This window comes from Callionymus lyra, chromosome 3, assembly GCF_982586985.1.
Source record: "Callionymus lyra chromosome 3, fCalLyr1.hap1.1, whole genome shotgun sequence".
Taxonomy (NCBI): Eukaryota; Metazoa; Chordata; class Actinopteri; order Syngnathiformes; family Callionymidae; genus Callionymus; species Callionymus lyra.
The window spans coordinates 6,326,060-6,353,846 of NC_141820.1; the positions used below are offsets into that span (position 1 = coordinate 6,326,060).

General features: G+C 41.9%; 1 protein-coding gene across 1 annotated transcript in view; it reads left to right on the plus strand.

Annotated features, from left to right (window-relative positions):
• The window catches only part of LOC148083122 (NLR family CARD domain-containing protein 3-like), a 102,627-nt gene extending 75,073 nt beyond the window's left edge, over positions 1–27,554 (plus strand). Inside the window, exon 9 of the mRNA XM_087785837.1 lies at positions 27,117–27,554. Within this exon, the coding sequence (XP_087641963.1) occupies positions 27,117–27,333 (217 nt within the window). The 3' untranslated portion in view covers positions 27,334–27,554. The remainder of the gene's footprint in view (positions 1–27,116) is intronic.
• Positions 27,555–27,787: the final 233 nt, after the last annotated feature.

Genomic DNA, 27,787 nt, shown 5'->3' on the forward strand with positions numbered 1-27,787 from the left:
GATAGATAGTGTGGGTGGAGGATGATGATTTAACTATTAAGTTCTCCGAAAGCCTTTATTTATTGGATATGATATTTTCGCTTAGAAATTCTACATTTTCCAGAAGACAATGACATGTATGAGCAAAAGCAAAAATTGTATGTGTATATATATATATATATATATATATATATATATATATATATTATGTTTGATCGCTTTCTCTAAAATTCTACATTTGAATGTTTTGAAATTATATTATATATATACTGTATATATTTTGATTCTATATATATATTTATATTATTTAAATATTAAATCCTGCCATTTCTGATTATTTATAACCTATTTATTGGGTGACAATCTTAATTTGTTTTAAACAGTGAAATATTGACGTTCTGGGTTTGTGTTTGTGCTCCTATTTGTTTATGGGGCAAAGCCTGAGGCAGGTTAGGGAGGAGACGTCTTTGTGTGAGTCAACCTCTCAATAGAAAAATGATTTAAATCAGTTATTGAATGAAAAGAAATTCATCCTTTCATGTCATTCAATTATTTAAAAAAAATCATTTGATGCTTCTTTAAAAATAACAACATTTAAATCAAATAAAATATTCAACATTTAAAACGTTAAATTCAACCATTTAATATTTCGACGGCACTGATATACTTCCATAGTTATATTTCAAAATAATATGGTTGTTTTAAAAATATATTATCTGAGATACAAGTCGATTTTATTCTGAAGGATATAATGGTTAGTTTTATGCTCCTAAAAGCCTCAGAGTCATGAAGTGTAAGATCATGAAAACTAACCTGAAACCTTCAACATCCCTTGTTTAGCAACATCTACTGTCCTGGTCGTAAAGAAAACTCCATGTTTCAACTGGTCTGGTCTCATCAAAGATAATCACCACCAGGTGAAGGACACGTCAGACTCCAGTGCTGTGTCTCAAATCGCATACTAATCTTAGTATGCTAGAAGTTAGTATGCATCAGTTTAGTATGCATACTAACTAGTACGCAAATTCTCCGCAGATAGTATGTCTCAAATCAAACTCTGCTGCTACACACTAACCGGAAATCACATGACAGCTTCTTCTTCTACTTCTATTTAACGATGTTTCAAGCAGCTGTTTGAACGCTATCGCCACCTGCTGGCAGCACGTATTGCAAGTTTGGAAAAAGAAATAAAGAAAAAATATGAGAATCTAAATAATCGCGAGATATTTAAGATGGTATCAGCAGCGAAGACGTGTTTATCCTCCTACTGCTGCTGAAAATACACATTTAAGTATATGCATATATATGCATTTATATATGACTTAACTTCCGTTTAAAACGTCACTAAAATGGCGGCTGTTTAGTGTGGTTAGTGTCCATCGAACCATACTCAGTTTTGTGGGCGTGTTAGTACGCCAATTTAGTATGCATGGCGCACTAAATTTCGCATACTAAGAATTGAGACGCACTAACGTACTAAAAATACTAACTTTTAGTACGCTAGTATGCGATTTGAGACACAGCACAGGTCTACTTGTCCGGCCGAACGACCTCGACGCAGGTTTTAGGAGTCGAGGAGTCACACCACGTTGACGCAGTTCCCGGCGCTCGCTGCTGCCCTCTTGCTGCAGTAGGAGAAGTTGCTGTGATTGGTGGACGAGCCGTTCATGTGCGAGAAGATTCACACAAGAGGTTGAAAGAGCTTCAGTACGATTGACTGACCTTTCACCCCAGTGACCCTGTTGGTATCTCCTCACTGGTGTCTGTCATTTTAAATAGACTTTGTGGATGTGTTGACAACTGAAGTGGGAATAGTTGACATTCCTGTGTGTTGCCAAGTGTTCACTAAACACTTTCAGCAAATATCTCTGCTCCCATCGCTGGAGGAAGAAATGACTGTAACTTTACTGAGATACTAGAAAAATACTAAGTATTTTAGTGCCATCAGAATATCGAAGCATTATTCCAGTTCAATCATTTTTTTTATTTAAAAGTTGAATTTGTTTTTATAAGAAAAAAATAAATAGAGAAATAATTAAATAATTAAAATAATACATTTCAATTTATTTTTCTTCAAATTGAAAAACTATACAAATGTGATGAATCGTGTCTGAAGTAAATCAGTGTCATTGGAATATTGATGGTTGAATTTAACATTTACTGAAATAGAATTTATATGCTGTATGTATATTTGTATATATATTTTTTAGTCCAACACATTTTATACACATATATCGTACAGTATTGTCTGGTTTAACATTTTTGGGATTTAATTTACAAGACCATCGATTCTTTGAATTAGACATTTTTTTTGATAACTTTTTTTTATTATTTTTTTATGATATTAGCTATATTAGATAGAGCTCACATTATCAATTAATATTTATTTTGTTTAGTATATATATTTTTAAATATATTTATATAGCACACTCCACAACAAATTGGTGGGCTTGACTGTGGAGTCTTCATGCTGAAGGTGAGATAGTTTTAAGTATTTCAAATTCAGGTTCTACTTAACACGTTTATCATTTAACTTGTTTCCAATTTATCTTTTTTATTGTTTTTTTTAGTGGACCTGGTTCTGAGGGAGAACTTAAGGGACTTCCATGAAAGACAAGTCCTACAATATTGAATTACTGAGTGAAGAACCCACGTCTGACCAGATCATTGCAGGACAGAAAACCATGATGACGGAGAGATTCGTTTTTTATTTCACGTGTCACACCTGTATACGTGCCTGTCATGCGCGGAATAGTTTTCAAAACCTTTTATTTTTTATTTAAGTCACATTACGTAGCAGGTATCATTAGATCATCCATTATATTCCAGAAGTATCTTTAAAGCGCTGTTTACTCACTAGTTGTGTTGTTTCTAATTATAAATAAACTAAATACGTGTTGAACGTTCAACTAACTCCCCGTTTAATTCAATTTAATCACGCTTTGTCGTTCGATATGAAAATCATGTTTATCATTTTAATATGTTACAGATTAGTTTAAAAAACATGCTCGCAAACTGGTATTTAAAAATGTCGCTGTTTAACAAAATCACTCGTCTGAAACAACTTCCTGTCCGGATTTACGTTCCGTCTGAAATGACCGGCTGCAGATGGACCCTCCTCGGGCTGGGCGGCCAAGATGTTCACCTGGCGGGGAAACTACGACCTGAGGCGCTAAAACTCCCGAGCGGAGCTCGTTGTTTTCTTTTTATTCACCTTTTGGACAACTTTGTCGAAGCCTCGAGTGTCAGCCATGGCCTTGAACAACTGTTTCATCGTGTTTAGCGACATCAAAGACATCTTGTCGCTCCGACTGACTCCCCTACAATGTCAGAGTTTGTTTTGAAAATACCGGAAGTGGGTCCGCTTAAAATGTCATCCGGGTCTCTGAAGTCCGTTTTATAAATGTTTATTTTATTTTACTTTGTATCATAATATGGTTTCATTTTACTCCAAACACACATCCTATAAACTTGTGTTTATATACATATTTATTAAGATATTCTAATTCAAACTTGCATGTCTATAAATACATTTGACGTTTTTCTCAGTGTGTAGTTTTGTTGTTACAGTATTTCACGATTTAGTTTGGGTTAAAATATATTGTATATTATACTTAGAGTAATCTTATATTTAATACAAGATAAATATTAAATGAATATATTTTAAGATATTCAATCTCTTTGAGCTATTTTTTTTACGTGCACGTTTATAAAAAAACACGTTACATATGTTTTTCTTTTGTTTCAGTATATATAAAAATATTTAAAGGTTATCATTGAAAGTGATACATTTTACACTCTACACCAGTAACCACAGATCTTATAAACTATTATAGTTTTTGGTAATCAAGGAGATCTCCAGAGGGATTCAAAAAGTGTATCTATGTATCTATCCTTGTATTCACAGACTGCTTTGACACCACAGACTGGGATGTTCTGCTGAATTCTCATGGTAAGATACACTGTCTAACAGATTAATTAAATTTCTGCTAAGACTGTCCGCTTTTACAGTAATAATAAACCATGGGTAACGAAGGAGGTCAAGGATGTCCTTTACAGGAAGACGGTGGCTTTCACTTGAAGGGACAGAGGCGAAGACGAGTACAGGAGTCATGATACTTGACTTTTTGGACTGGAGTCAGAGGAACCACTTTCAGCTGAACACCTCAAAGACCAAGGAGCTTGTCCTGGACTTTGGGAGGCCTAGGACAAACCCACGTCCAGTGTCCATCAGATGTGACGAAGTGTCCCAAACTGGGAGGCCAACCCACCTCATCAACCCCACCTGCGAGAGCTCGATGGAGGAGTAGAAGAAGCCTCAGAGCAACCCAGTCGGTGCCTGATCATCCAACTGTTATGGTTTGTCTTCAAGCCAGTTTAGTCTTTCCTAATCCACTTGTTTTGCCTGCCTGCCTGTCTGCCCACGTAGTAATTCCGACCTCTCCTCACAGGATAACCGACCTGCTCCGTCCAACCTTCCGCCTGCTCCTCAACCACCAGAACTCCGGTCCCGGGCCACCACCACCTGCGCACCGGCCCTGTCTCTCTCCACCAGCACTGTGGAACTTTCTGCTTCCTCCGAACCTCACCCACCTCAAGCAAGACACTGACGCTTCATTAAAGAGTGCTTTTCGGCCCTCGTCACAGAATGATCAGGCCACACTCGGACTCAGCGGACTAGGAAGCCGTGAAAGGAGCCTTTGCCGCTCAGGGATCACTCCTGGAACACCACAAGCAAACTCTGGATGAGCTGGTAGCAGTGATAAAACAACTTTCTGTAAGTGTTGGTAACCTGTGTGAGCAAGACAAAGCACCTGTAGCTCCCGCTGCTCACACGCATGCCGCTCATCCACCTGCTGCTGTCTCCGTCATGCTGCCTCGTCTCGAGGCATGGGTTCCTACTCCGGATCGTTACGATGGAAACCTGGGTCAGTGTCGAGCATTTTTATTACAATGTGAGATCGTGTTTGTACAACAACCCTACATGTAAGCGACGGAGGGATCCAGGATCGCCTTCATTATAAGCCCCTGTTGCGCCGAGACACTCTCGCCTGGGCAGCAGCTGTTAAAGAGAGAGGTCATCAGACTGCTTTTCTTAACAAGCTTTTGTTGTGGAAATGAAGAAGGTAATTGATCAGCCCGTGAGAGGAAAGGAAGCATCGCAGCGTCTTCTGTCACAGAAGACCGGCGTGATTTGCTGCTACCAGTTTCCTGATGTAATCAGATCTGGTAGTTTCCACCATTTCAATTTATGAAGACATCAGATCCCTGAGGTTAAGTCTCTGCACCTCAAGTTAAGTGGACTTCCAGAGACGTTTAGTCTTTCGACAAAGTCTCTTCAGACTCAGGAGATCTTCATTTGTACAAGGGCACCATTTTTTCTGAATTTTCAAGTTCGATTTAACAGGTGCCACTTGATCCAGTATTTCATCACAATTGTCCTGTCACCAGTATTTTTATTATACTAAGAGCGGATGTCACGTGATGTGACGTCACAAGGCCATATAAGGAGGTAGGAAGCTGCAGTGCAAAGTTTCACAGCCAAGAGCATGATCACGTCTCATGTCAGCAGCTTTACGTCGTACGCCGTTTGTAGCATCGTTGGTATGTAACACTTTTTATTCTTTAGTGATGTTGAACTTATTTGTGTTGGTTAATCGTTTGATGTCTCGTGCGGGGATCGCCTCATTATCATTTGTGAGCGCATGCTGCAGATCAATGTTCATTTATACACAATTAAACTGTGATCATCGTGTGATGATTTGCCTTTAATAGGTAATTGTCTGTTAATTTGAATATACTGTTTCTTAATAATGTACAGTTTATTTTTCAACAATGTATTGCAAATATATTTTGTCTGTTGCTGTTTTCAGTTTTACAAAAAGATTTGCAAGTCAATAAACCTGAGTACAAAGAATCCACCGCTTCAGAGTCTTGATGAGCAAATCGTGTTTAGCTTACTGTCAAAACGCAAGTCAACGTGTGGAGGGCAGGATAACAATGATTAATGAAACAGTGAATCAAACTGTCCATGTCAAGGTGGTCATTAAAGGAAAATGGATCAAACATAGCAGAAAAACTGTCTGCAGTATGACACGCCTCTGAGACCTGACGTTCAAAGGCGTAGGTTCAGGGATGAAGTCCAGGTTAAACAAGACAAGAGAATGATCACTCAGATGGACATCATGTACAGATACATTAGAAATGTCCAGGCCAAGAGTAAAAACCAACTCTAAAATGTGGCCTTTTTAGTTCAGAAACATGTTGCTCAAAATTAAAGGCTGAAGTCGAAGTTAAACGTTATTATACAGAGCAAGATGTGATGTCATCAACATGAAGATTAAAGTCTCCAAGAATAAGAACAGATTCCAAGTCAAGTCAAGTTCTTTTATTGTCAAATAAATCTACAATAAAATGCAAGTTGTAAAAAAAAGATCAAAGTCGTTCTCGTATCGCTGAAACAATCTGGGTGTACGTGTGATGAAGTGAACTTTGTACAGGTGTGGCAGCAACAGGTGATCTCCACAAAACTGTTGAAGCGCTCGTGACCACTCCTGGATTCTTTCCTCTACTTGAACATTTTGACAAAAAAGTGTAAAACAGAGACGTCTTGACCCTCGTGGTAAATGTTTTGTTTTCATATTGTAACCGTGTGAATCAACAAACAATGTTGCACTGTTGGTCTCTGACAGGACACACCCCCTCACTCACGGGCGTTTTCATCGATCAGTGTTTCCCTGAGTCTGGATCAGAAGGAGCTGAGCTCACCTGGAAGTTTCACCTACAAACATGGGTACAAAACAGAGCAGAGAGCTGCTCACAGGTCAGTGACTTTCTCACCGTGATCTATCATGTCTGCCCAGCAAGAGTGAATGAATGAATCAAGAGTGATGTCATGAGGTGAATGAATGAATCAAGAGTGATGTCATGAGGTGAATGAATGAATCAAGAGTGATGTCATGAGGTGAATAAATGAATCAAGAGTGTGGTCGTGAGGTGAATGAATGAATCAAGAGTGATGTCATGAGGTGAATGAATGAATCAAGAGTGATGTCATGAGGTGAATAAATGAATCAAGAGTGAGGTCTTGAGGTGAATAAATGAATCAAGAGTGAGGTCGTGAGGTGAATAAATGAATCAAGAGTGAGGTCGTGAGGTGAATAAATGAATCAAGAGTGAGGTCGTGAGATGAATAAATTAATCTTCATCGTGATAATGTGTTGATTGAATAAATGAAAACATGCAAAAAAGAAATGAAACAAATTGAAGTGGAACAAAGAATGTTGTGTTTAAACAAGGACACAAACATTCAGATCCATGATGCTGTTGTGTTTGTGTGCAGGTGTGGACACAGAGGAGGAAGATCCTCCCTCTAAAAAACTTCAGGGTGAAGACCATGACAGTCAGACCAGAGCTCAGAGGTGAGAAGATCACTTCTCCTGTCAGACCTTCAAATACTGGAATCATTTTCTCACTGAAACGTGTGTTTTCAGATCAAAGCTACGTACATCTGCTGGACCTGGACCTGGACCTGCTCCTGGACCTGGACCTGGACCTGGACCTGGACCTGCTCCCAGCTGTGTGTCTCTGAAGAGTGACGCGTCTATGGGAAGAAATATTGACTTCAAAGGTGAACAGAAGCATCAGAGGTGAGAGACAACAGGAGCAACATGAGAACATCTAGTAGTTATTTAAATATGCAGAGAAAACTATACAGTATATCTATACACATGAGAGGAAGAAGAAAAGAGAGACAGAGAGGGAGAGAATTAATGGCAGTGTTTGCAGTATTGCAATTAAATATTTGTTTTACATTCACCACAGAATATTGCATGTGATTAAGGTGAGGTATTGTCTCGTGAATTTTTGCAGTGTTCAGTGTTTTTTATTTTTCGGCCTGGCTGAAAATAGTGCAATATAAATATAAATAGAACAAATGAATAATGTTTTAAAAAAAAAAAAATCTCATCATTTTGCAACAATGTGTTAAAATTGAAAACATCCAAACAAAACAACCAAGTTACCGTAAAGTCAACCAACAAAATGCATTAGTGGGAAAATAGTGGGTAATAATAATAATCAACTTAAATACTGGCTCACCCTCCCTGTTGGAAGCTAAATCTGATCCGTGGAGGTTGTAAATCTTGTCACACCTTCAAATACTGGAAACATTTTCTCACTGCTACTTGTGTGTGTTCAGATCAAAGCTACTTAAATCTGCTGGACCTGGATCTGGACCTGGACCTGCTCCCAGCTGTGTGTCTCTGAAGAGTGACACATCTATGGGAAGAAATATTAACTTCAAAGGTGAACAGAAGCATCAGAGGTGAGAGACAACAGGAGCAACACGAGAACATCTAGTGTTTATTTAAATATGCAGAGAAAACTATACAGTATATCTATACACATGAGAGGAAGAATGAAAGAGAGACAGAGAGGGAGAGAATTAAAGCAGTGTTTGCAGTATTGCACTTAAATATTACTATAGGTTGTATGGTTTTTTACTTAAACTACTCATTTGTACCTTCTGGATTACGACTATGAATATGAAGTTACTTCAATGCAACTCAATAGTATGAGTACACACAGTATTTAACGGGTATGTGGGACTAAAGCACACGGTCATGACTTCATACTCCTGACTCCTGGAGACAACGTCACACTCACATCTTCACGGATCAGATCTCTGGTGCAGACTCGCTGTCACTTTCAGCGTGACAGATTTGAATGAACTAAAGTTACCGTAAACTCAACCAACAAAATGCATTAGTGGGAAAATAAAAGAGTCTTTACCACAGTACTGTTAAATAAACGATAAACTAAAGCGCTCTGCAACGTAGGAATAATTATACACAAAAAACGAACACCCGCGATCGATCGCAATAAAAAAGTCCCAAAATAAATCCCAGCTGAGGCAGCGACCAACGATCGAGTTCCTTTACATCCAACTTAATCCCAGTTATGTCGAGGTGGCAGAGACGCCTGTCGACTCGCTGTGAAGTTACATCTTCCAGCGCACAATCGCAGCACAAAAGAATGAATGAAAAACATCTACTTCACCGGCTCTTCTTTGGCGATCAGTCCAGGTTCTTCAGGAAACAACAATCTCACCACACCTGTCAGAATCCCCTCCCATCAGCACATCTATTAATTTGCCAATTTTCCCGCCTTTCAAAACAAACAGAATATACACAGACATCATTTTAAGAGCATCAGAAATGCACATGCTCATTGTTGCCATTGATATTGTAACCTAGCGGTCTCAAAATGATGCAAAATGCAGAGTTCTCAATGCCAGTAGTCCAAAACAGTCTTTATTCCCTTTTCTCACACTCCTCTCTCCAGCGTGCTCGCAGGCACTCCTCCACGTGTGACTCCTCACCGCACACCAACCTCCCAGACACGCCCCCAACACAAATATGCCCCAACACTTTTCTGGAAGACTGTTACATATGTCCCCCCCCTCACAGAAGAAACGTCCCCGTTTCACCAATTGAACATATAAAAAAATATATATATATATATATATATATAACTCTGCCAAACAAAGTGATAAGCATTCAACCGAACAGTACAAATTTTACAAATAACACATGCAAACAATTAAAACATTGAATAATCCCTTAGATATGCAGGTGGATGAACAACTCGTCCTCTTCAGGATCTAACTTGACTCACATTTGGGGAACTTTGCGACTGATTGGCCACCCCCGTTTCCTGCTCAAAACTGTCCTCAGCAGATCCAGCTGTCTCTAGCGAGACCGTAGCCGGATGGCCAGGAGCATGTAACGGAAGAGTATAAGGCTTCAGTCGATTGTGGTGAACTACCTTAGACCCCTCCCTAATGTCGTACGGGTCCCCAATGCGGTAGACCATACCCGGAACCCCCCCAGCATTCAAAACCTCCATCACCTTATACGGTCCTTTCCAATGAGGGGCTAATTTGGTGCGACTCTCAGTCGGATTGTTAAGCCACACCAGCGAACCCACCCCGTAGGGCCTAAACTGTGATCCCTCATTGTAATAAAGCTGTTGTATTTCGTGGGCCTCTGCCGCAGCCATCCTGGCACAACTGAATGCCTTTGTCAAACGACCTGTAAGAGATGAGGCATAATCAGATATCGAGCTGAAAGTCTTTGCATTCTGCAAGGATGGCGGCAACAACAGATCCACTGGAACTCTGGCCTCACGCCCATGCATCAGAAAATATGGGGAAAAACGAGTGGTTGAATGAACAGAGGTGTTATATGCAAAGGCCACTTGTTTGACATACATATCCCATTCACAGCCGCAGGCCAACAGAATCTTTGCTAGTTGGTCAATCAGTGTACGGTTATGCCGTTCCACCATACCGTCTGATTTGGGATTGTACGCCGTGGTGCGGGTCTTCTTCACCCCCAACCACCGACATAAGTTCTGTATGATCTCCGACTCAAACTGACGACCTTGATCGCTATGCAAAACCTCTGGGACACCATGCACAAGAACAAAGTCTTCAAATAAACACTGTGCTACTGTGCAAGCTGTCTGATCCGGCAGTGAATACAAAGACATATACTTCGTAAAGTAGTCCTCCACCACTAAAATGTACCGACTGCCCCGAGTAGTCACCGGTAACTCCAAAATGTCAGTCGCCACTCTCTGCAAAGGTCTCATGACCTCAGAGCCACCCATCGGAGCTTTATGTTTGGGTGTTGGACACCTGCGAGTTTGACAAGGTTCACACTGCTCACACCACAGCCTTATGTCTCGCAGCATGAAGGGCCAATAAAAGGATTGCCTGGCTTTTTCCCATACCCGCTCAGCCGAAAAATGAGCGGCCATTGGACCCCCATGCAAATGTTGCAGGAGTTCAGGTACCAATTTCGCAGGGAGCACAACTTGGGTCCTCGATTCCCCAGTGTGCATCACCCATATTGTGCAACACAGCAGCCCATCCTTCATCAGAAGCCTACTGAACTCAGCCCACAGCTTTCTTAGAGAAAGTGATGACCCCCGCAAAAATTGTCGCGGTTGTAGTGATTATAGGCCTTATAAAAAGGTTTATTTCCAGAACTTCTAAGTTCTGGTAGATTTAACTTTAAAATTGCCTCTAGGTAAGATTTACCTGAAGAAAGGGAGCACCACCCTTGTTTGATAGTTCAAGGGAAACTATAACATTTACGTGAATAATAATTAATTAATTGGCCTAATTAATTAAATATGAAACACTAGTTTTAATCAATCTCATTTAACTGAAGTTTACTACTTTTATCGTGATTATCTGTTCTTTGCTGAGTAAGAGGCTCTTAAATTGACCGTTATTACACCAGAATAGAGACGCGAACAACGACATGACGTTTTATAGATTTATTTAAAAAGAAATGAATAATGAATAACAAAATGAGTATGTTATGGTAAGTTTCGGAACCGAGAATAAAACGGAAACGGGAAAAGAATCACGGACTAAATCTTACTGGACTACCCGCAGATTAAACAACCCAGACACAAATCAATTTGTTCAAGATGAAGTGATCAGCTTCTTACTTGATGGTAGATGTTGAATGGAGGTTTAGGCAGCAGCTGGAGACCAGATGAAGGTGACGAGCGGGTGGATGACGGAGTCGGATGATGAGGATGAAGGAGAGGAACGAGGGAATCAAAGTTCTTTCGCCGATGGGACCAAGCGGTCCGATGAATCACAGTGTCGGCTTCCTGGTTGTAGACACCTCACGTGAACGCGCTGAACGCCTGGAATGTTCACTTCGCTGAGGGAAAGTCTTTAGTTCAGGAACACTTTCTTCTTACGGGATGTAAGGATGATTCACGGGCGGTTGCTCCTTGATGGAGATTCGCAGTGGAACTTTGCGGAGTTTGGAAGGATGCTGGAAGCGGGTCCTTCAGTGCGGTCCTCAGGTTAGACTTGCAGGAGTTCGTCAGGAGGCCGGAGATCGTCTTGGAGGCAGTTGGTGAAGACCGAGTTTTATCACGTGGGAGGTGATAAGCTCTGATGTTAAGAGGCACGCTCTAATTTTCGGAACAACACAAATTCTCTAAGTTGGACACAGTTTTTATGTTGAAACTTAGTGGTCGTAAAAAGGGGCAAACCCTTATGATTGGTTGACGTCTCTTTGGGGGGAAAAGGGTCCTTCCAGGCCGACACCCCCTCCTCCTCCTTCTCACCTCTCCAATTGTCTTTCTTCTCATCATACAAGAAAGATCATATGTACATTAAAAATGCTTTAAACTATTTGTAATTTCTAGATTCTTTTCCCACGGAGCGCGAACATTCAAATAACACCAAACATGACAAATATAGAACATGTATTACAAAATGAAGGTTTAGATAATGATTAATTCAATTCTTATGTTTCATCTGTGATTACTTTCTTCATTTTGATAACTTCCAACACCTTGCACGTAGATACCTTAACTCACAAGTATATTTCTTCTAGCAGGTAATACACATTTCAATGAATATTATCCCAGACCCACACACACATACACGCCTTCTGCTTGTGAAGACATCTGTTAGCACTTTCAATGTTGATTCGCATCTTCACCAGCTCTGCGTCTGCAGGAAGCCATAAAAGTTCTTATCTGATCTTGGTTGATCAGAATCTCACCCTGAAGTGTTGAACTCTTTGGTCACGGAGAGTTGAGCTTAACCATTTGTCAAAACTCTCACCCTCCTTGCTTTAGAAGACCCGGTCAAACAGGGACATGTCTTGAACTCTCACCCTTTCCTGCTGTGATTACTCACCCAAAAGGTTGTGATATGTTAATCCCAGCTGGTCTGGTTGTCGCCTTATCTGCAGGAATGTTGGCACCTCCTGAAGACTGGCTTGGCTCTCAGAGGGGTTATTTTCATTTAGTCTAGTTCATTACACGGTGGTCGAGGCCTTCCCTTATCTAACCACCCAATTACTGTACTGATGTCCGAGTCTTCTTTCTGCCTCAATATCATCTCCACGTCACTTTGAAGGGAGTCGCCAACATCTTGCCTTTGCCCATCTGCCGGTGAGACTGCATGTACCTCTGCACTTGCTCCACTCTCGGACCCCGGGCGACGCGACAATGCATCTGCATTCTTATGCTGCGAACCCTCTTTGTGAACCATAGTCCAGTCATACGGGTCCAACTCCAACACCCATCGACTCCGGCGCCCTGTTGGGTCGTTATCCAATGACATGTGCCGCAGGCCCAACAAAGGACGATGGTCAGTGATAATGGTGAAGGACGAGAAACCCACATAATGTTTAAACTCCCGAACAGCCCACACTACTGCCCATAACTCACGATCGAACGTTGACCAGCGTTTCTGGGTGGCTGTAAGAGCCTGACTAGCATATGCAACAACCCTCTCTAGTCCCTCACTGTCTTGCGCCAATACTGCCCCAACTGCGTTCTTAGAAGCGTCCGTGTAAATCTTAAATGGCCGTTCAAAATTTGGGAGTGTCATGACAGGAGAAGAAGTCAAGACCTGTTTCAAATATGAGAAAGATGCATCGCATTCCGGAGTCCACTCAAAGCAAACATTCTTTCCAGTCAAATAATGAAGTGGGGCAGCATGCCGGGAAAAATTCCTAACAAAGCGCCTGTAATACGAGCAAAGGCCCACAAAAGCACGCACTTCAGATGGGGTTTGGGGTGTGGGCCAATCCCTCACTTTATTTATGTTCTGGGGGTCAGGTTGTAGACCCTGTCTGGACACCGTATGACCCAAGAATACGACCTGGTCGCAAGCAAAATTACACTTCTGCGGATTCAATCGAAGGCCTGCTTCTTGAATTCTAGACAACACTTGCTTCAAATGTGTCATGTGTTCCTCGAAGGTCCGACTGTAAATCAAAATATCGTCTAAATAGACCATACAGATGTGCCAAGGAAGGCCACGTAGTATCAACTCCATCATACGTTGAAAAGTGGCTGGGGAGTTAGACAACCCCATGGGCATTACGCGCCATTGATAAAGGCCTCTTCCTGTGGTAAACGCTGTCTTTTCACGATCCTCCTCAGCCATTTCGACCTGCCAATATCCATCTGAAAAATCCAGTGTGGTGAACCAGCACGACCCTGCTAGAGAATCTAAACTGTCATCCACCCGGGGAAGTGGATGCGAATCTTTCACTGTGACGGAGTTGAGCCGCCGGTAATCAACACAAAACCGCCACTTGCCGCCCTTCTTTTTGACTAATACCACAGGAGAAGCCCAGGGGCTTGAGCTTTCCTCAATCAGACCATCAGTCAACAGTTGAGTTACCTGGCGCTCGATCTCTGCCCGTTTTCCTGGGCAGGTTCTATAAGCCCGCTGATTTACTGGTGAAGAGTCTGTCCTGATGTGATGCTGTATTAAGGAACATTTACCCCGTGTACTCACATTCCCTGAAAATATGTCTGGAAACTGAGAGAGTAAAGTCGATAGTTGATTCCTACGAGCTGGAATCAGGGCTGAATCATCGAGGTTGAGAGGGATTCTGTTCACCTCCTGCTGACCGGTGACTGAACAGATTTCAGGGGTCATTACTTCATTACACCCAACCGCGTAGAATTCGCCCAAATGGAATCCGACTTTTAGCTCAATTGCCTCAGCTGTAGGATTCAGAACTCGAGCCATAGTAACCCCCTTTCTGACCATGTTAACTGTATGAGCTACTACCACTCCCATTTTTTCAGGACAATTGGGCTCTATGTAACCTTCAAACTCCTCAAACGGGCATTCTCACACCGCTCAGCAATAATGAGGGCCTCGTCCAAGTCGGTCGCACCTTGTTCCAGGCATTTGGCTTTTAAACCAGGTTCCAACCCGGCTAGAAACCTCCGGAACTTTTCTTCACGGTGTGCGGTTTCTCCGTAGTCAGGGAAGGCCTCCATCACGAGCCGGCTCACGTCCGCAGCATATACCTCCAAACTCTCGCCCGGAGCCCTCACCCGTGCGGCTAGATTAGTCTTGAATCGCTCCATAAATTGTCGTTGACCAAACGCGGAGGCAAGTCTTTCTTTAACCGCCTCATAGTCTTGTTTTATTGTCCAAGGTAAACTGTCCCATAATAAAAATGCTGCATGGCTGAGGCGAGTTGGCAGAATTCTTACAAGTTCGCTCTGAGATTCATGTCTACCCGTGGCTGCCTCCACTGCAACTTCCAATCGTCTGCTCCAGCTTAAAAAACTTTGTCCTCCATCGCCGGAAAAGGGTGGCGGTAAATCCACTTTAAAACCGTTACCGTTCGGTGTGCTCGTCTTGAAGGGATCCTCGTGATTCCACATGTCTCAAGTCTCGGTCGCGATATCCCACCGCTGCCACCAATGTAACCTAGCGGTCTCAAAATGATGCAAAACGCAGAGTTCTCAATGCCAGTAGTCCAAAACAGTCTTTATTCCCTTTTCTCACACTCCTCTCTCCAGCGTGCTCGCAGGCACTCCTCCACGTGTGACTCCTCACCCGCACACCAACCTCCCAGACACGCCCCCAACACAAATATGCCCCAACACTTTTCTGGAAGACTGTTACACTATGTATACTACTGTGACTTGCCACTCCCTCCCCACGTTTTTCTGAAAACTATCTATAAAGAGAACAAATAAATTACGTTTTAAATAATGCATTGCTGGAAGTTATATTGCATTCAACTGTCTGATGGCCGGAGGGAAGAAGCTGTTGCTAAATCTTTCTGTTACGCAGAGGATACTGCGGAACCTTCTGCCAGATGCCAGGAGAGAGAACAGTCCATAGAGGGGGTGGTTGGGGTCAGACAGAATTCTGTGGCCTCTGTTCAGGCAGCGTGAATTTGTAACGTCCTGGATGGGGGGGAGTGGTGTCTCGATGATCTTCTCCGCTCACTGGCTCACAGAAACAAAAGGGCAACACAAGGAAAAGGCACTCAAGGGCCAGTAGGCCGAGCAAACATCTCATAATTTTGCAACAATGTGTTAAGATTTAAAACATCCAAACAAAAAAAAAAACAGTGCATGGAGCTCATCCTCCCTGTTGGAAGCTATATCTGTAAATATTGTCAGCGCTTTAAGTACTGGAATCATTTTCTCACTGTAACTTGTGTGTTCATCTGTTGTTGAAGAAGTTTGTATCATGTGACGACCAACAGTCTCTTCAGTTGTTGAGTCAAGAAGAAGAATTCTAAATAGTGCAACTACTTTTCTTCTCCTCCACCTGAAGTCTTGTGAAACTTGACACACAACAAACGTGATGAAATATTCATCAAAAGTCAAGTTTGATTTGAGTGTTTTTCTTGTGATGCAACATTCACGTGGATCATATGAGCGCCTCAGATGAAGGTCACTGATAAGAGAAAATACTTCAAGTGATTTAAGAGTCACTGATTCAATGATTGAGGGAATGTTTGAGTCGTCAAAGACTGTTAGTTGATCCTCAACAATCATTCTTTCACTCACAGCTGTGTGTGTTTCTATCAGCAGTTAGTGACTCTTGGTGACTTCAACTGAAGATGTTCATGAGTCAATGCAGCTCAAAACTTCTCTTTTATTGAGCTTCACGAACTGCTCGTCAAAAGTGCTGCAGACAGTCGTGGAGGAAAGTCGACTCACAAGAGAACAAGCAACAAACTGCAGCCATGAGAATGAAATCACGACTGAAGTGTGAGACAAACTTGTGTTTCACCTGGTTTTCCATGAATGTGGAAGATTCTATCTTCGGTGGTCTGCACATGGAAGAGTCAGAGTCTTGCTCAGATCATTGGTGTCCTTGTAGAAGTAGACAGAACTTATTGACGCCTGATGTTCTTCACAGAGAGGATAAGCAGGTCTCGGATGTTCTCAGTCTCCAGTGTGTCCAGCAGCATCAGACAGATGTGGACTCCACACTTCAGGTACGTTCAAGTCTTCAGCCTCACCTGCTGACTACAACAGCTGCTAACTCACCAGTCAGCTGCTTCTGCTGCTTCATGAAGCTCTGATCCTGGACAACTCCACCTGTCAGCTTCATACATGAAGTAGAAGGTCTGGTGTGGCTGAGACTCTCGTTTAGTTTTAGAGAGAAGATGAGATTTGAATGTGACTCAGACTCTCTGGTCCTACTCTTGAAGAAAGTATTGCTCAACAGGTCCTGGTTAGACTTGGACTGAGACATACCTCTGGTGACCTCTGTAGGTCACATGATCAAGTCACATGTTTGTGTTTCAGCTGCTGGAGGACAAGGTCATGGCCCTGTTGAAGGAGGAATTGGAGAGAGTGAAGAAGTTTCTCAGTCCAGGTGAGCAGAAACACCTGGATGATGAGGAAGAGGAGGAGTTGAAGTGTGAAGACGAGCAGATGAGGAGCAACAGAGAAGATTTCCTGAAGATCATCCTGAACCTCCTGAGGAGCATGAAGCAGGAGGAGCTTGCTGGTCTTCTGTGGGGAAGTAAGAGGATTTGAACCTTCAACCTGTTGAAAATGAAGTCTTGAATCTATTAGAACATTTGAGATTGAAATTCCTGCAGCTGATGAGAAGATTGATCTTCAGCTTCTAGAATCTTGTGACTCATGAGACTTCTCTTCTTCAGGAAGTCATGCAGGAAAGATTCAACGACTGCTGAAGAGGAGCCTGAAGAAGAAGTTCCACAGTGTGTCTGAGGGGGTCGCTAAAGCAGGAAACTCTGCTCCTCTGAATCAGATCTACACGGAGCTCTACATCACTGAGGGGGGCACAGACCAGGTCAACCAGGAGCACGAGGTCCGACAGATCGAAGCAGCCACCAGGAACCAGACCAGACCAGAAACCACCATCAGACAAGAAGACCTCTTTAAAGCCTCACCTGAGAGAGACCCACCAATCAGGAGCCTGCTGACGAAGGGCGTGGCTGGCATTGGGAAGACCCTCCTGACACAGAAGGTCACTCTGGACTGGACTGAAGGCAAAGCCCACCAGAACTTCCACTTCATGTTTCCTTTCACCTTCAGAGAGCTGAACCTGCTGAAAGAGAAGAAGTTGAGTTTGGTGGAACTTGTTCGTCTTTTCTTTCCTGAAACCAAAGATCTCAGCAGCTTTGAAGAAGTCCAGGTTCTGTTCATCCTTGACGGTCTGGACGAGTGTCGACTCCCTCTGGACTTCCTCAACAGTCGGGTCCTCACAGCAGCTACAGAGTCCACCTCAGTAGACGTCCTCCTGACAAACCTCATCAGAGGGAATCTTCTTCCCTCAGCTCGTCTCTGGATGACCACACGACCTGCAGCAGCCAATCAGATCCCTCCTGAGTGTGTGGACATGGTGACAGAGGTCAGAGGGTTCACTGACCTCCAGAAGGAGGAGTACTTCAGGAAGAGGTCCAGTGATGAGGAGCAGACCAGCACCATCATCTCTCACATCAAGACCTCCCGAAGCCTCCACATCATGTGTCACATCCCGATCTTCTGCTGGATCACTGCCACAGTTCTGGAGGACATGTTGAAGAGAGGAGACACAGGACAGCTGCCCAACACCCTGACTGAGATGTTCATCTACTTCCTGGTGGTTCTGTCCAAAGTCAAGAAGCTGAAGTACCATGGAGCAGCTTGGACAGACACAGTTTGGGATCCTGAGAGCAGCAAGATGATGGAGTCTCTGGGAAAACTGGCTTTTGAGCACCTGAAGAAAGGAAACTTGGTCTTCTATGAATCAGACCTGACAGAGAGTGACATCGACATCACAGCTGCTTCACTTCACTCAGGAGTCTTCACTCAGATCTTCAGAGAGGAGAGAGGACTGTACCAGGACCAGATGTTCTGCTTCATCCACCTGAGTCTTCAGGAGTTTCTGGCTGCTCTTCATGTTCACCAGATGTTCTTCAACTCTGAAGTCAACCTGCAGTCAAGAATCGTTGACATAGAAAAGTTCTACCAGAAAGAAATCAATGATGCTGTAGAAAGTCCAAATGGACATCTGGACTTGTTCCTGCGCTTCCTTCTGGGTCTTTCTCTGCAGACCAGCCAGAGTCTCCTGACAGGTTTATTGAAACAAACAGGAAGAAGCTCTTGGACCAATCAGGACACAGCAAAGCTCATCAAGAAGAAGATCAGTGAGAATGTGTCTCCAGAGAGAATCATCAACCTGTTCCACTGTCTGAATGAAGTGAAGGACACTTCTCTGGTGGAGGAGGTCCAACAGCAGCTGAGATCAGGACGTCTCTCCACAGATCAACTGTCTCCTGCTCAATGGTCCACCCTGGCCTTCATCTTACTGTCCTCAGAGGAACATCTGGACGAGTTTGACCTGAAGAAATACTCTGCTTCAGAGGAGGTTCTTGAGAGGCTTCTGCCGATGGTTCAAGCTTCAAATAAAGTTCTGTAAGTGGATCATTGGAACATCTCTGAAGATATAAACATCAACGTTTGATTTCCTGTTTCATTTTATTCAGGCTGAGAGACTGTAAACTGACAGAGAGAAGTTGTTCACTTCTGTCCTCAGTCCTCAGCTCTCCGTCCTCTAGTCTGACTCAACTGGACCTGAGTCACAACTACCTGCAGGATCCAGGAGTGGAGCTGCTGTCTGCTGGACTGAAGAGTCCACACTGTCACCTGGAGACTCTCAGGTCAGAACATCATTTCTACAGCTTCAGAGCTGAAATGTGAAAGTCAGAGGTGAGACTCCAGAGAGTTTTGTCAAGTCGAGTCTACAGTAAATAATCCTGAGTTCAAGTCACACATCAATTAGAGGAGTCGACTCTCGAGTCATAATTCACTAGCATGACTCAACTCTTGAGTCACAAATCACAAGTTCAAGTCGACTCTTGAGTCGCAAGTAACTAGTAGGAGTCGACTCTCGAGTCACACATCACTATTCCAGGTCAAGTGTCGAGTCACTAATAACTTGTCTGAGTCGACTCTCTAGTCAGAAATAACTCATTGGGGGCAAGTTTCGAATTACAAATCACCAGTCCGAGTCAAGTCTTGAGTCAGAGAACACGAGTCTGAGTCAAGTTTATAGTTACAAGTCCGATTCAAGTGTCGAGTCACAAGTTAAAGTTAATTCTCATATCAAGTCACACATTCCTAGTCCCAGTGAACACTGAAGAGACAAATAACTAGTCCGAGTCAAGTCTCAAGTAACAGATCCAGAATCTGAGTCGACTCTCAAGCCCCAAATCACAAGGACGACTCAGGTCTCGAGTCACAAATCACTAGTTTAGGTCAAGTCTTAAGTCACAAATCACTAGTCCTAGTCGACACTTGAGTCACAAATAACTAGTATGAGTCGAGTCACTATTAATAAGTCCCAGTTGACTCGAGTCACAAATAACGAGTCTCAGTCACGAGTCATAGGTGTGACTCGAGTCTCCATCTCTGCCAAAAGTATTGTCTTGAAACATGGAAGGAGATTATTTCCAAATATCAATGAAAAGGTGAGTAAACTCTTGATTTGACCCTCGCAGGCCTCCATATTCAAACCTGGAAATACAGAGAAAACATTTGAAACCTGGAGATTTAAAGAAACGACACATGTTTGAACAATGATGGAGGGAAACTTTGAAGACTTTGATGAATGAAAACATAATTAGAAGTAGAAAATAACAAGTTTATAGAAAGAAAACTTTATAGAAATCTTCAATTGAGACATTTTCATGAATCACAAATAAAAGGTGTCACCAGATGAAAACAAGTTGATCGATGTATTGATTGATAAACAACCTTCAAAAATAATCTACAAACATCTTTGTTTTTCTCATGACTTTTATTCATTTATTTCTATTGTGACTTTAGTTTTTCTTCTTCTCTTGTGTTTGTTTCTGGTATAAAAACAACATCAATCCTCTCACAACAGTCTCTGTGTATCATGTGACACTTTTATAAATAATGAAACAAAGTCAGGAAAGTGTTGAACTGATGAAAACATCATTATTTCATGTGTTTGATCAAGTTGATCCTGATTGATAGAAAAGTCTTCAAATATTCACACAATCATGTGATGATCTTATGAATGTAAAGAGTTCAGTGTTTCCTCAAATCAAGTCTTTCAAGTCAAAATAGAGAAAAAGTCACTTGTTGACGACACTCGTCTCTTTCACAGGCTGAACTTCTGTGGACTGACAGAGAGAAGTTGTTCACTTCTGTCCTCAGTCCTCAGCTCTCCGTCCTCTAGTCTGACTCAACTGGACCTGAGTAGAAACTGGAACCTGAAGGATCCAGGAGTGGAGCTGCTGTCTGCTGGACTGAAGAGTCCACACTGTCACCTGGAGACTCTCAGGTCAGAACATCATTTCTACAGCTTCAGAGCTGAAACGTGAAAGTCAGAGGTGAGACTCCAGAGAGTTTTGTCAAGTCGAGTCTACAGTAAATAATCCTGAGTTCAAGTCACAAATCAATTAGAGGAGTCGACTCTCGAGTCAAAAATCACAAGTTCAAGTCGACTCTTGAGTCGCAAGTAACTAGTAGGATTTGACTCTCGAGTCACAAATCACTATTCCAGGTCAAGTGTCGAGTCACTAATAACTTGTCTGAGTCGACTCTCTAGTCAGAAATAACTCATTGGGGGCAAGTTTCGAATTACAAATCACCAGTCCGAGTCAAGTCTTGAGTCAGAGAACACGAGTCTGAGTCAAGTTTATAGTTACAAGTCCGATTCAAGTGTCGAGTCACAAGTTAAAGTTAATTCTCATATCAAGTCACAAATTCCTAGTCCCAGTGAACACTGAAGAGACAAATAACTAGTCCGAGTCAAGTCTCAAGTAACAGATCCAGAATCTGAGTCGACTCTCAAGCCCCAAATCACAAGTACGACTCAGGTCTCGAGTCACAAATCACTAGTTTAGGTCAAGTCTTAAGTCATAAATCACTAGTCCGAGTCAAGTTTCGAGTCATAAATCACTAGTCCGAGTCAAGTCTCGAGTCATAAATCACTATTCCGAGTCAAGTTTCGAGTCATAAATCACTAGTCCGTGTCAAGTTTCGAGTCATAAATCACTAGTCCGAGTCAAGTTTCGAGTCATAAATCACTAATCCGTGTCAAGTCTCGAGTCATAAATCACTAGTCCGAGTCAAGTTTCGAGTCATAAATCACTATTCCGAGTCAAGTTTCGAGTCATAAATCACTAGTCCGTGTCAAGTTTCGAGTCATAAATCACTAGTCCGAGTCAAGTCTGGAGTCATAAATCACTAGTCCGAGTCAAGTTTCGAGTCATAAATCACTAGTCCGTGTCAAGTTTCGAGTCATAAATCACTAGTCAGAGTCAAGTTTCGAGTCATAAATCACTATTCCGAGTCAAGTTTCGAGTCATAAATCACTAGTCCGAGTCAAGTCTCGAGTCATAAATCACTATTCCGAGTCAAGTTTCGAGTCATAAATCACTAGTTTGAGTCAAGTTTCGAGTCATAAATCACTATTCCGAGTCAAGTTTCGAGTCATAAATCACTAGTCCGAGTCAAGTTTCGAGTCATAAATCACTAGTCCGAGTCAAGTCTCGAGTCATAAATCACTAGTCCGAGTCAAGTCTCGAGTCATAAATCACTATTCCGAGTCAAGTTTCGAGTCATAAATCACTAGTCCGAGTCAAGTTTCGAGTCATAAATCACTAGTCCGAGTCAAGTCTCGAGTCATAAATCACTATTCCGAGTCAAGTTTCGAGTCATAAATCACTAGTCCGTGTCAAGTTTCGAGTCATAAATCACTAGTCCGAGTCAAGTTTCGAGTCATAAATCACTAGTCCGTGTCAAGTTTCGAGTCATAAATCACTAGTCCGAGTCAAGTCTCGAGTCATAAATCACTAGTCCGAGTCAAGTCTCGAGTCTTAAATCACTAGTCCGAGTCAAGTCTCGAGTCTTAAATCACTAGTCCGAGTCAAGTTTCGAGTCATAAATCACTAATCCGTGTCAAGTCTCGAGTCATAAATCACTAGTCCGAGTCAAGTTTCGAGTCATAAATCACTATTCCGAGTCAAGTTTCGAGTCATAAATCACTAGTCCGTGTCAAGTTTCGAGTCATAAATCACTAGTCCGAGTCAAGTCTCGAGTCATAAATCACTAGTCCGAGTCAAGTTTCGAGTCATAAATCACTAGTCCGTGTCAAGTTTCGAGTCATAAATCACTAGTCAGAGTCAAGTTTCGAGTCATAAATCACTATTCCGAGTCAAGTTTCGAGTCATAAATCACTAGTCCGAGTCAAGTCTCGAGTCATAAATCACTATTCCGAGTCAAGTCTCGAGTCATAAATCACTAGTCCGAGTCAAGTTTCGAGTCATAAATCACTAGTCCGAGTCAAGTTTCGAGTCATAAATCACTAGTCCGAGTCAAGTTTCGAGTCATAAATCACTAGTCCGAGTCAAGTTTCGAGTCATAAATCACTAGTCCGTGTCAAGTTTCGAGTCATAAATCACTAGTCCGAGTCAAGTTTCGAGTCATAAATCACTATTCCGAGTCAAGTTTCGAGTCATAAATCACTATTCCGAGTCAAGTTTCGAGTCATAAATCACTAGTCCGAGTCAAGTTTTGAGTCATAAATCACTAGTCTGAGTCAAGTTTCGAGTCATAAATCACTAGTCCGAGTCAAGTTTCGAGTCATAAATCACTAGTCCGAGTCAAGTTTCGAGTCATAAATCACTAGTTTGAGTCAAGTTTCGAGTCTTAAATCACTAGTTTGAGTCAAGTCTCGAGTCATAAATCACTAGTTTGAATCAAGTCTCGAGTCATAAATCACTAGTTTGAGTCAAGTTTCGAGTCTTAAATCACTAGTTTGAGTCAAGTTTCGAGTCTTAAATCACTAGTTTGAGTCAAGTCTTGAGTCATAAATCACTAGTTTGAGTCAAGTTTCGAGTCTTAAATCACTAGTTTGAGTCAAGTCTCGAGTCATAAATCACTAGTTTGAGTCAAGTTTCGAGTCTTAAAGCACTAGTTTGAGTCAAGTTTCGAGTCTTAAATCACTAGTTTGAGTCAAGTTTCGAGTCTTAAATCACTAGTTTGAGTCAAGTCTTGAGTCATAAATCACTAGTTTGAGTCAAGTTTCGAGTCTTAAATCACTAGTTTGAGTCAAGTTTCGAGTCATAAATCACTAGTCCGAGTCAAGTGTCGAGTCACACATCACTAGTCCGAGTCAAGTCTCGAGTCATAAATCACTAGTCCGAGTCAAGTTTCGAGTCATAAATCACTAGTCCGAGTCAAGTTTCGAGTCATAAATCACTAGTCCGAGTCAAGTCTCGAGTCATAAATCACTAGTCCGAGTCAAGTCTCGAGTCATAAAGCACTAGTCCGAGTCAAGTCTCGAGTCATAAATCACTATTCCGAGTCAAGTCTCGAGTCATAAATCACTAGTCCGAGTCAAGTTTCGAGTCATAAATCACTAGTCAGAGTCAAGTTTCGAGTCATAAATCACTAGTCAGAGTCAAGTTTCGAGTCATAAATCACTAGTCCGAGTCAAGTTTCGAGTCATAAATCACTAGTCAGAGTCAAGTTTCGAGTCATAAATCACTAGTCCGAGTCAAGTTTCGAGTCATAAATCACTATTCAGAGTCAAGTTTCGAGTCATAAATCACTAGTCCGAGTCAAGTTTCGAGTCATAAATCACTAGTCCGAGTCAAGTTTCGAGTCATAAATCACTAGTCCGAGTCAAGTTTCGAGTCATAAATCACTAGTCCGAGTCAAGTTTCGAGTCATAAATCACTATTCCGAGTCAAGTTTCGAGTCATAAATCACTAGTCCGAGTCAAGTCTCGAGTCATAAATCACTAGTCCGAGTCAAGTTTCGAGTCATAAATCACTATTCCGAGTCAAGTTTCGAGTCATAAATCACTAGTCCGAGTCAAGTCTCGAGTCATAAATCACTAGTCCGAGTCAAGTTTCGAGTCATAAATCACTAGTCCGAGTCAAGTCTCGAGTCATAAATCATTAGTCCGAGTCAAGTTTCGAGTCAAAAATCACTAGTCCGAGTCAAGTTTCGAGTCATAAATCACTAGTCTGAGTCATGTCTCGAGTCAAAAATCACTAGTCCGAGTCAAGTTTCGAGTCAAAAATCACTATTACGAGTCAAATTTCGAGTCATAAATCACTAGTCCGAGTCAAGTTTCGAGTCAAAAATCACTAGTCCGAGTCAAGTTTCGAGTCATAAATCACTAGTCTGAGTCATGTCTCGAGTCAAAAATCACTAGTCCGAGTCAAGTTTCGAGTCAAAAATCACTATTACGAGTCAAATTTCGAGTCATAAATCACTAGTCCGAGTCAAGTCTCGAGTCATAAATCACTAGTCCGAGTCAAGTCTCGAGTCATAAATCACTATTCCGAGTCAAGTCTCGAGTCATAAATCACTATTCCGAGTCAAGTTTCGAGTCATAAATCACTAGTCCGAGTCAAGTTTCGAGTCATAAATCACTAGTCCGAGTCAAGTTTCGAGTCATAAATCACTAGTCCGTGTCAAGTTTCGAGTCATAAATCACTAGTCCGAGTCAAGTCTCGAGTCATAAATCACTAGTCCAAGTCAAGTCTCGAGTCTTAAATCACTAGTCCGAGTCAAGTCTCGAGTCTTAAATCACTAGTCCGAGTCAAGTTTCGAGTCATAAATCACTAATCCGTGTCAAGTCTCGAGTCATAAATCACTAGTCCGAGTCAAGTTTCGAGTCATAAATCACTATTCCGAGTCAAGTTTCGAGTCATAAATCACTAGTCCGTGTCAAGTTTCGAGTCATAAATCACTAGTCCGAGTCAAGTCTCGAGTCATAAATCACTAGTCCGAGTCAAGTTTCGAGTCATAAATCACTAGTCCGTGTCAAGTTTCGAGTCATAAATCACTAGTCAGAGTCAAGTTTCGAGTCATAAATCACTATTCCGAGTCAAGTCTCGAGTCATAAATCACTAGTCCGAGTCAAGTCTCGAGTCATAAATCACTATTCCGAGTCAAGTCTCGAGTCATAAATCACTAGTCCGAGTCAAGTTTCGAGTCATAAATCACTAGTCCGAGTCAAGTTTCGAGTCATAAATCACTAGTCCGAGTCAAGTTTCGAGTCATAAATCACTAGTCCGAGTCAAGTTTCGAGTCATAAATCACTAGTCCGAGTCAAGTTTCGAATCATAAATCACTATTCCGAGTCAAGTTTCGAGTCATAAATCACTATTCCGAGTCAAGTTTCGAGTCATAAATCACTAGTCCGAGTCAAGTTTTGAGTCATAAATCACTAGTCTGAGTCAAGTTTCGAGTCATAAATCACTAGTCTGAGTCAAGTTTCGAGTCATAAATCACTAGTCCGAGTCAAGTTTCGAGTCATAAATCACTAGTTTGAGTCAAGTTTCGAGTCTTAAATCACTAGTTTGAGTCAAGTTTCGAGTCTTAAATCACTAGTTTGAGTCAAGTCTTGAGTCATAAATCACTAGTTTGAGTCAAGTTTCGAGTCTTAAATCACTAGTTTGAGTCAAGTCTCGAGTCATAAATCACTAGTTTGAGTCAAGTTTCGAGTCTTAAAGCACTAGTTTGAGTCAAGTTTCGAGTCTTAAATCACTAGTTTGAGTCAAGTCTCGAGTCATAAATCACTAATTTGAGTCAAGTCTCGAGTCATAAATCACTAATTTGAGTCAAGTTTCGAGTCATAAATCACTAGTTTGAGTCAAGTCTCGAGTCATAAATCACTAGTTTGAGTCAAGTCTCGAGTCATAAATCACTAGTTTGAGTCAAGTCTCGAGTCATAAATCACTAGTTTGAGTCAAGTTTCGAGTCATAAATCACTAGTTTGAGTCAAGTCTCGAGTCATAAATCACTAGTTTGAGTCAAGTCTCGAGTCATAAATCACTAGTTTGAGTCAAGTCTCGAGTCATAAATCACTAGTTTGAGTCAAGTCTCGAGTCATAAATCACTAGTTTGAGTCAAGTCTCGAGTCATAAATCACTAGTGTGAGTCAAGTCTCGAGTCATAAATCACTTTTATTCATTTATTTCTATTGTGACTTTAGTTTTTCTTCTTCTCTTGTGTTTGTTTCTGGTATAAAAACAACATCAATCCTCTCACAACAGTCTCTGTGTATCATGTGACACTTTTATAAATAATGAAACAAAGTCAGGAAAGTGTTGAACTGATGAAAACATCATTATTTCATGTGTTTGATCAAGTTGATCCTGATTGATAGAAAAGTCTTCAAATATTCACACAATCATGTGATGATCTTATGAATGTAAAGAGTTCAGTGTTTCCTCAAATCAAGTCTTTCAAGTCAAAATAGAGAAAAAGTCACTTGTTGACGACACTCGTCTCTTTCACAGGCTGATCTTCTGTCGACTGACAGAGAGAAGTTGTTCACTTCTGTCCTCAGTCCTCAGCTCTCCGTCCTCTAGTCTGACTCAACTGGACCTGAGTCACAACGACCTGAAGGATCCAGGAGTGGAGCTGCTGTCTGCTGGACTGAAGAGTCCACACTGTCACCTGGAGACTCTCAGGTCAGAACATCATGTCTTCAGTTCTTCTGGTCTCATGATTTAATGAAACTGTTTCTCCTTCATTACAGTCTGTCAAGGTGTCAGATCTCAGCAGGAGGTTGTTCTTCTCTGGCCTCAGCTCTGACATCTAACCCGTCCCATCTGAGAGAGCTGGACCTGAGCTACAACGATCCAGGAGGACCAGGACTGGAGCTGCTGTCTGCTGGACTGGAGAGTCCAGACTGGAGGCTGGAGACTCTCAGGTATGGACGGAGCAGCAGAACTCACTGACTGAGCTCCAAAGATCTTCAGACTGAACATGTGATCAGAAGCAGAGAGATGTGAGTGTGTGACGCTGATCAGACTCTTCATCTGAACTGAGCACATGAATCAAACTCTCAGAGCTTCTCCATGTTCTCCTGCTGGACACCAGTGGAAGAACAAGGAGACAGTGGAGACTGAGCGAGTGTTTCTAGATCCATCTTTGTTGTGGTCAACACAGTCATGAAAGAACGTCC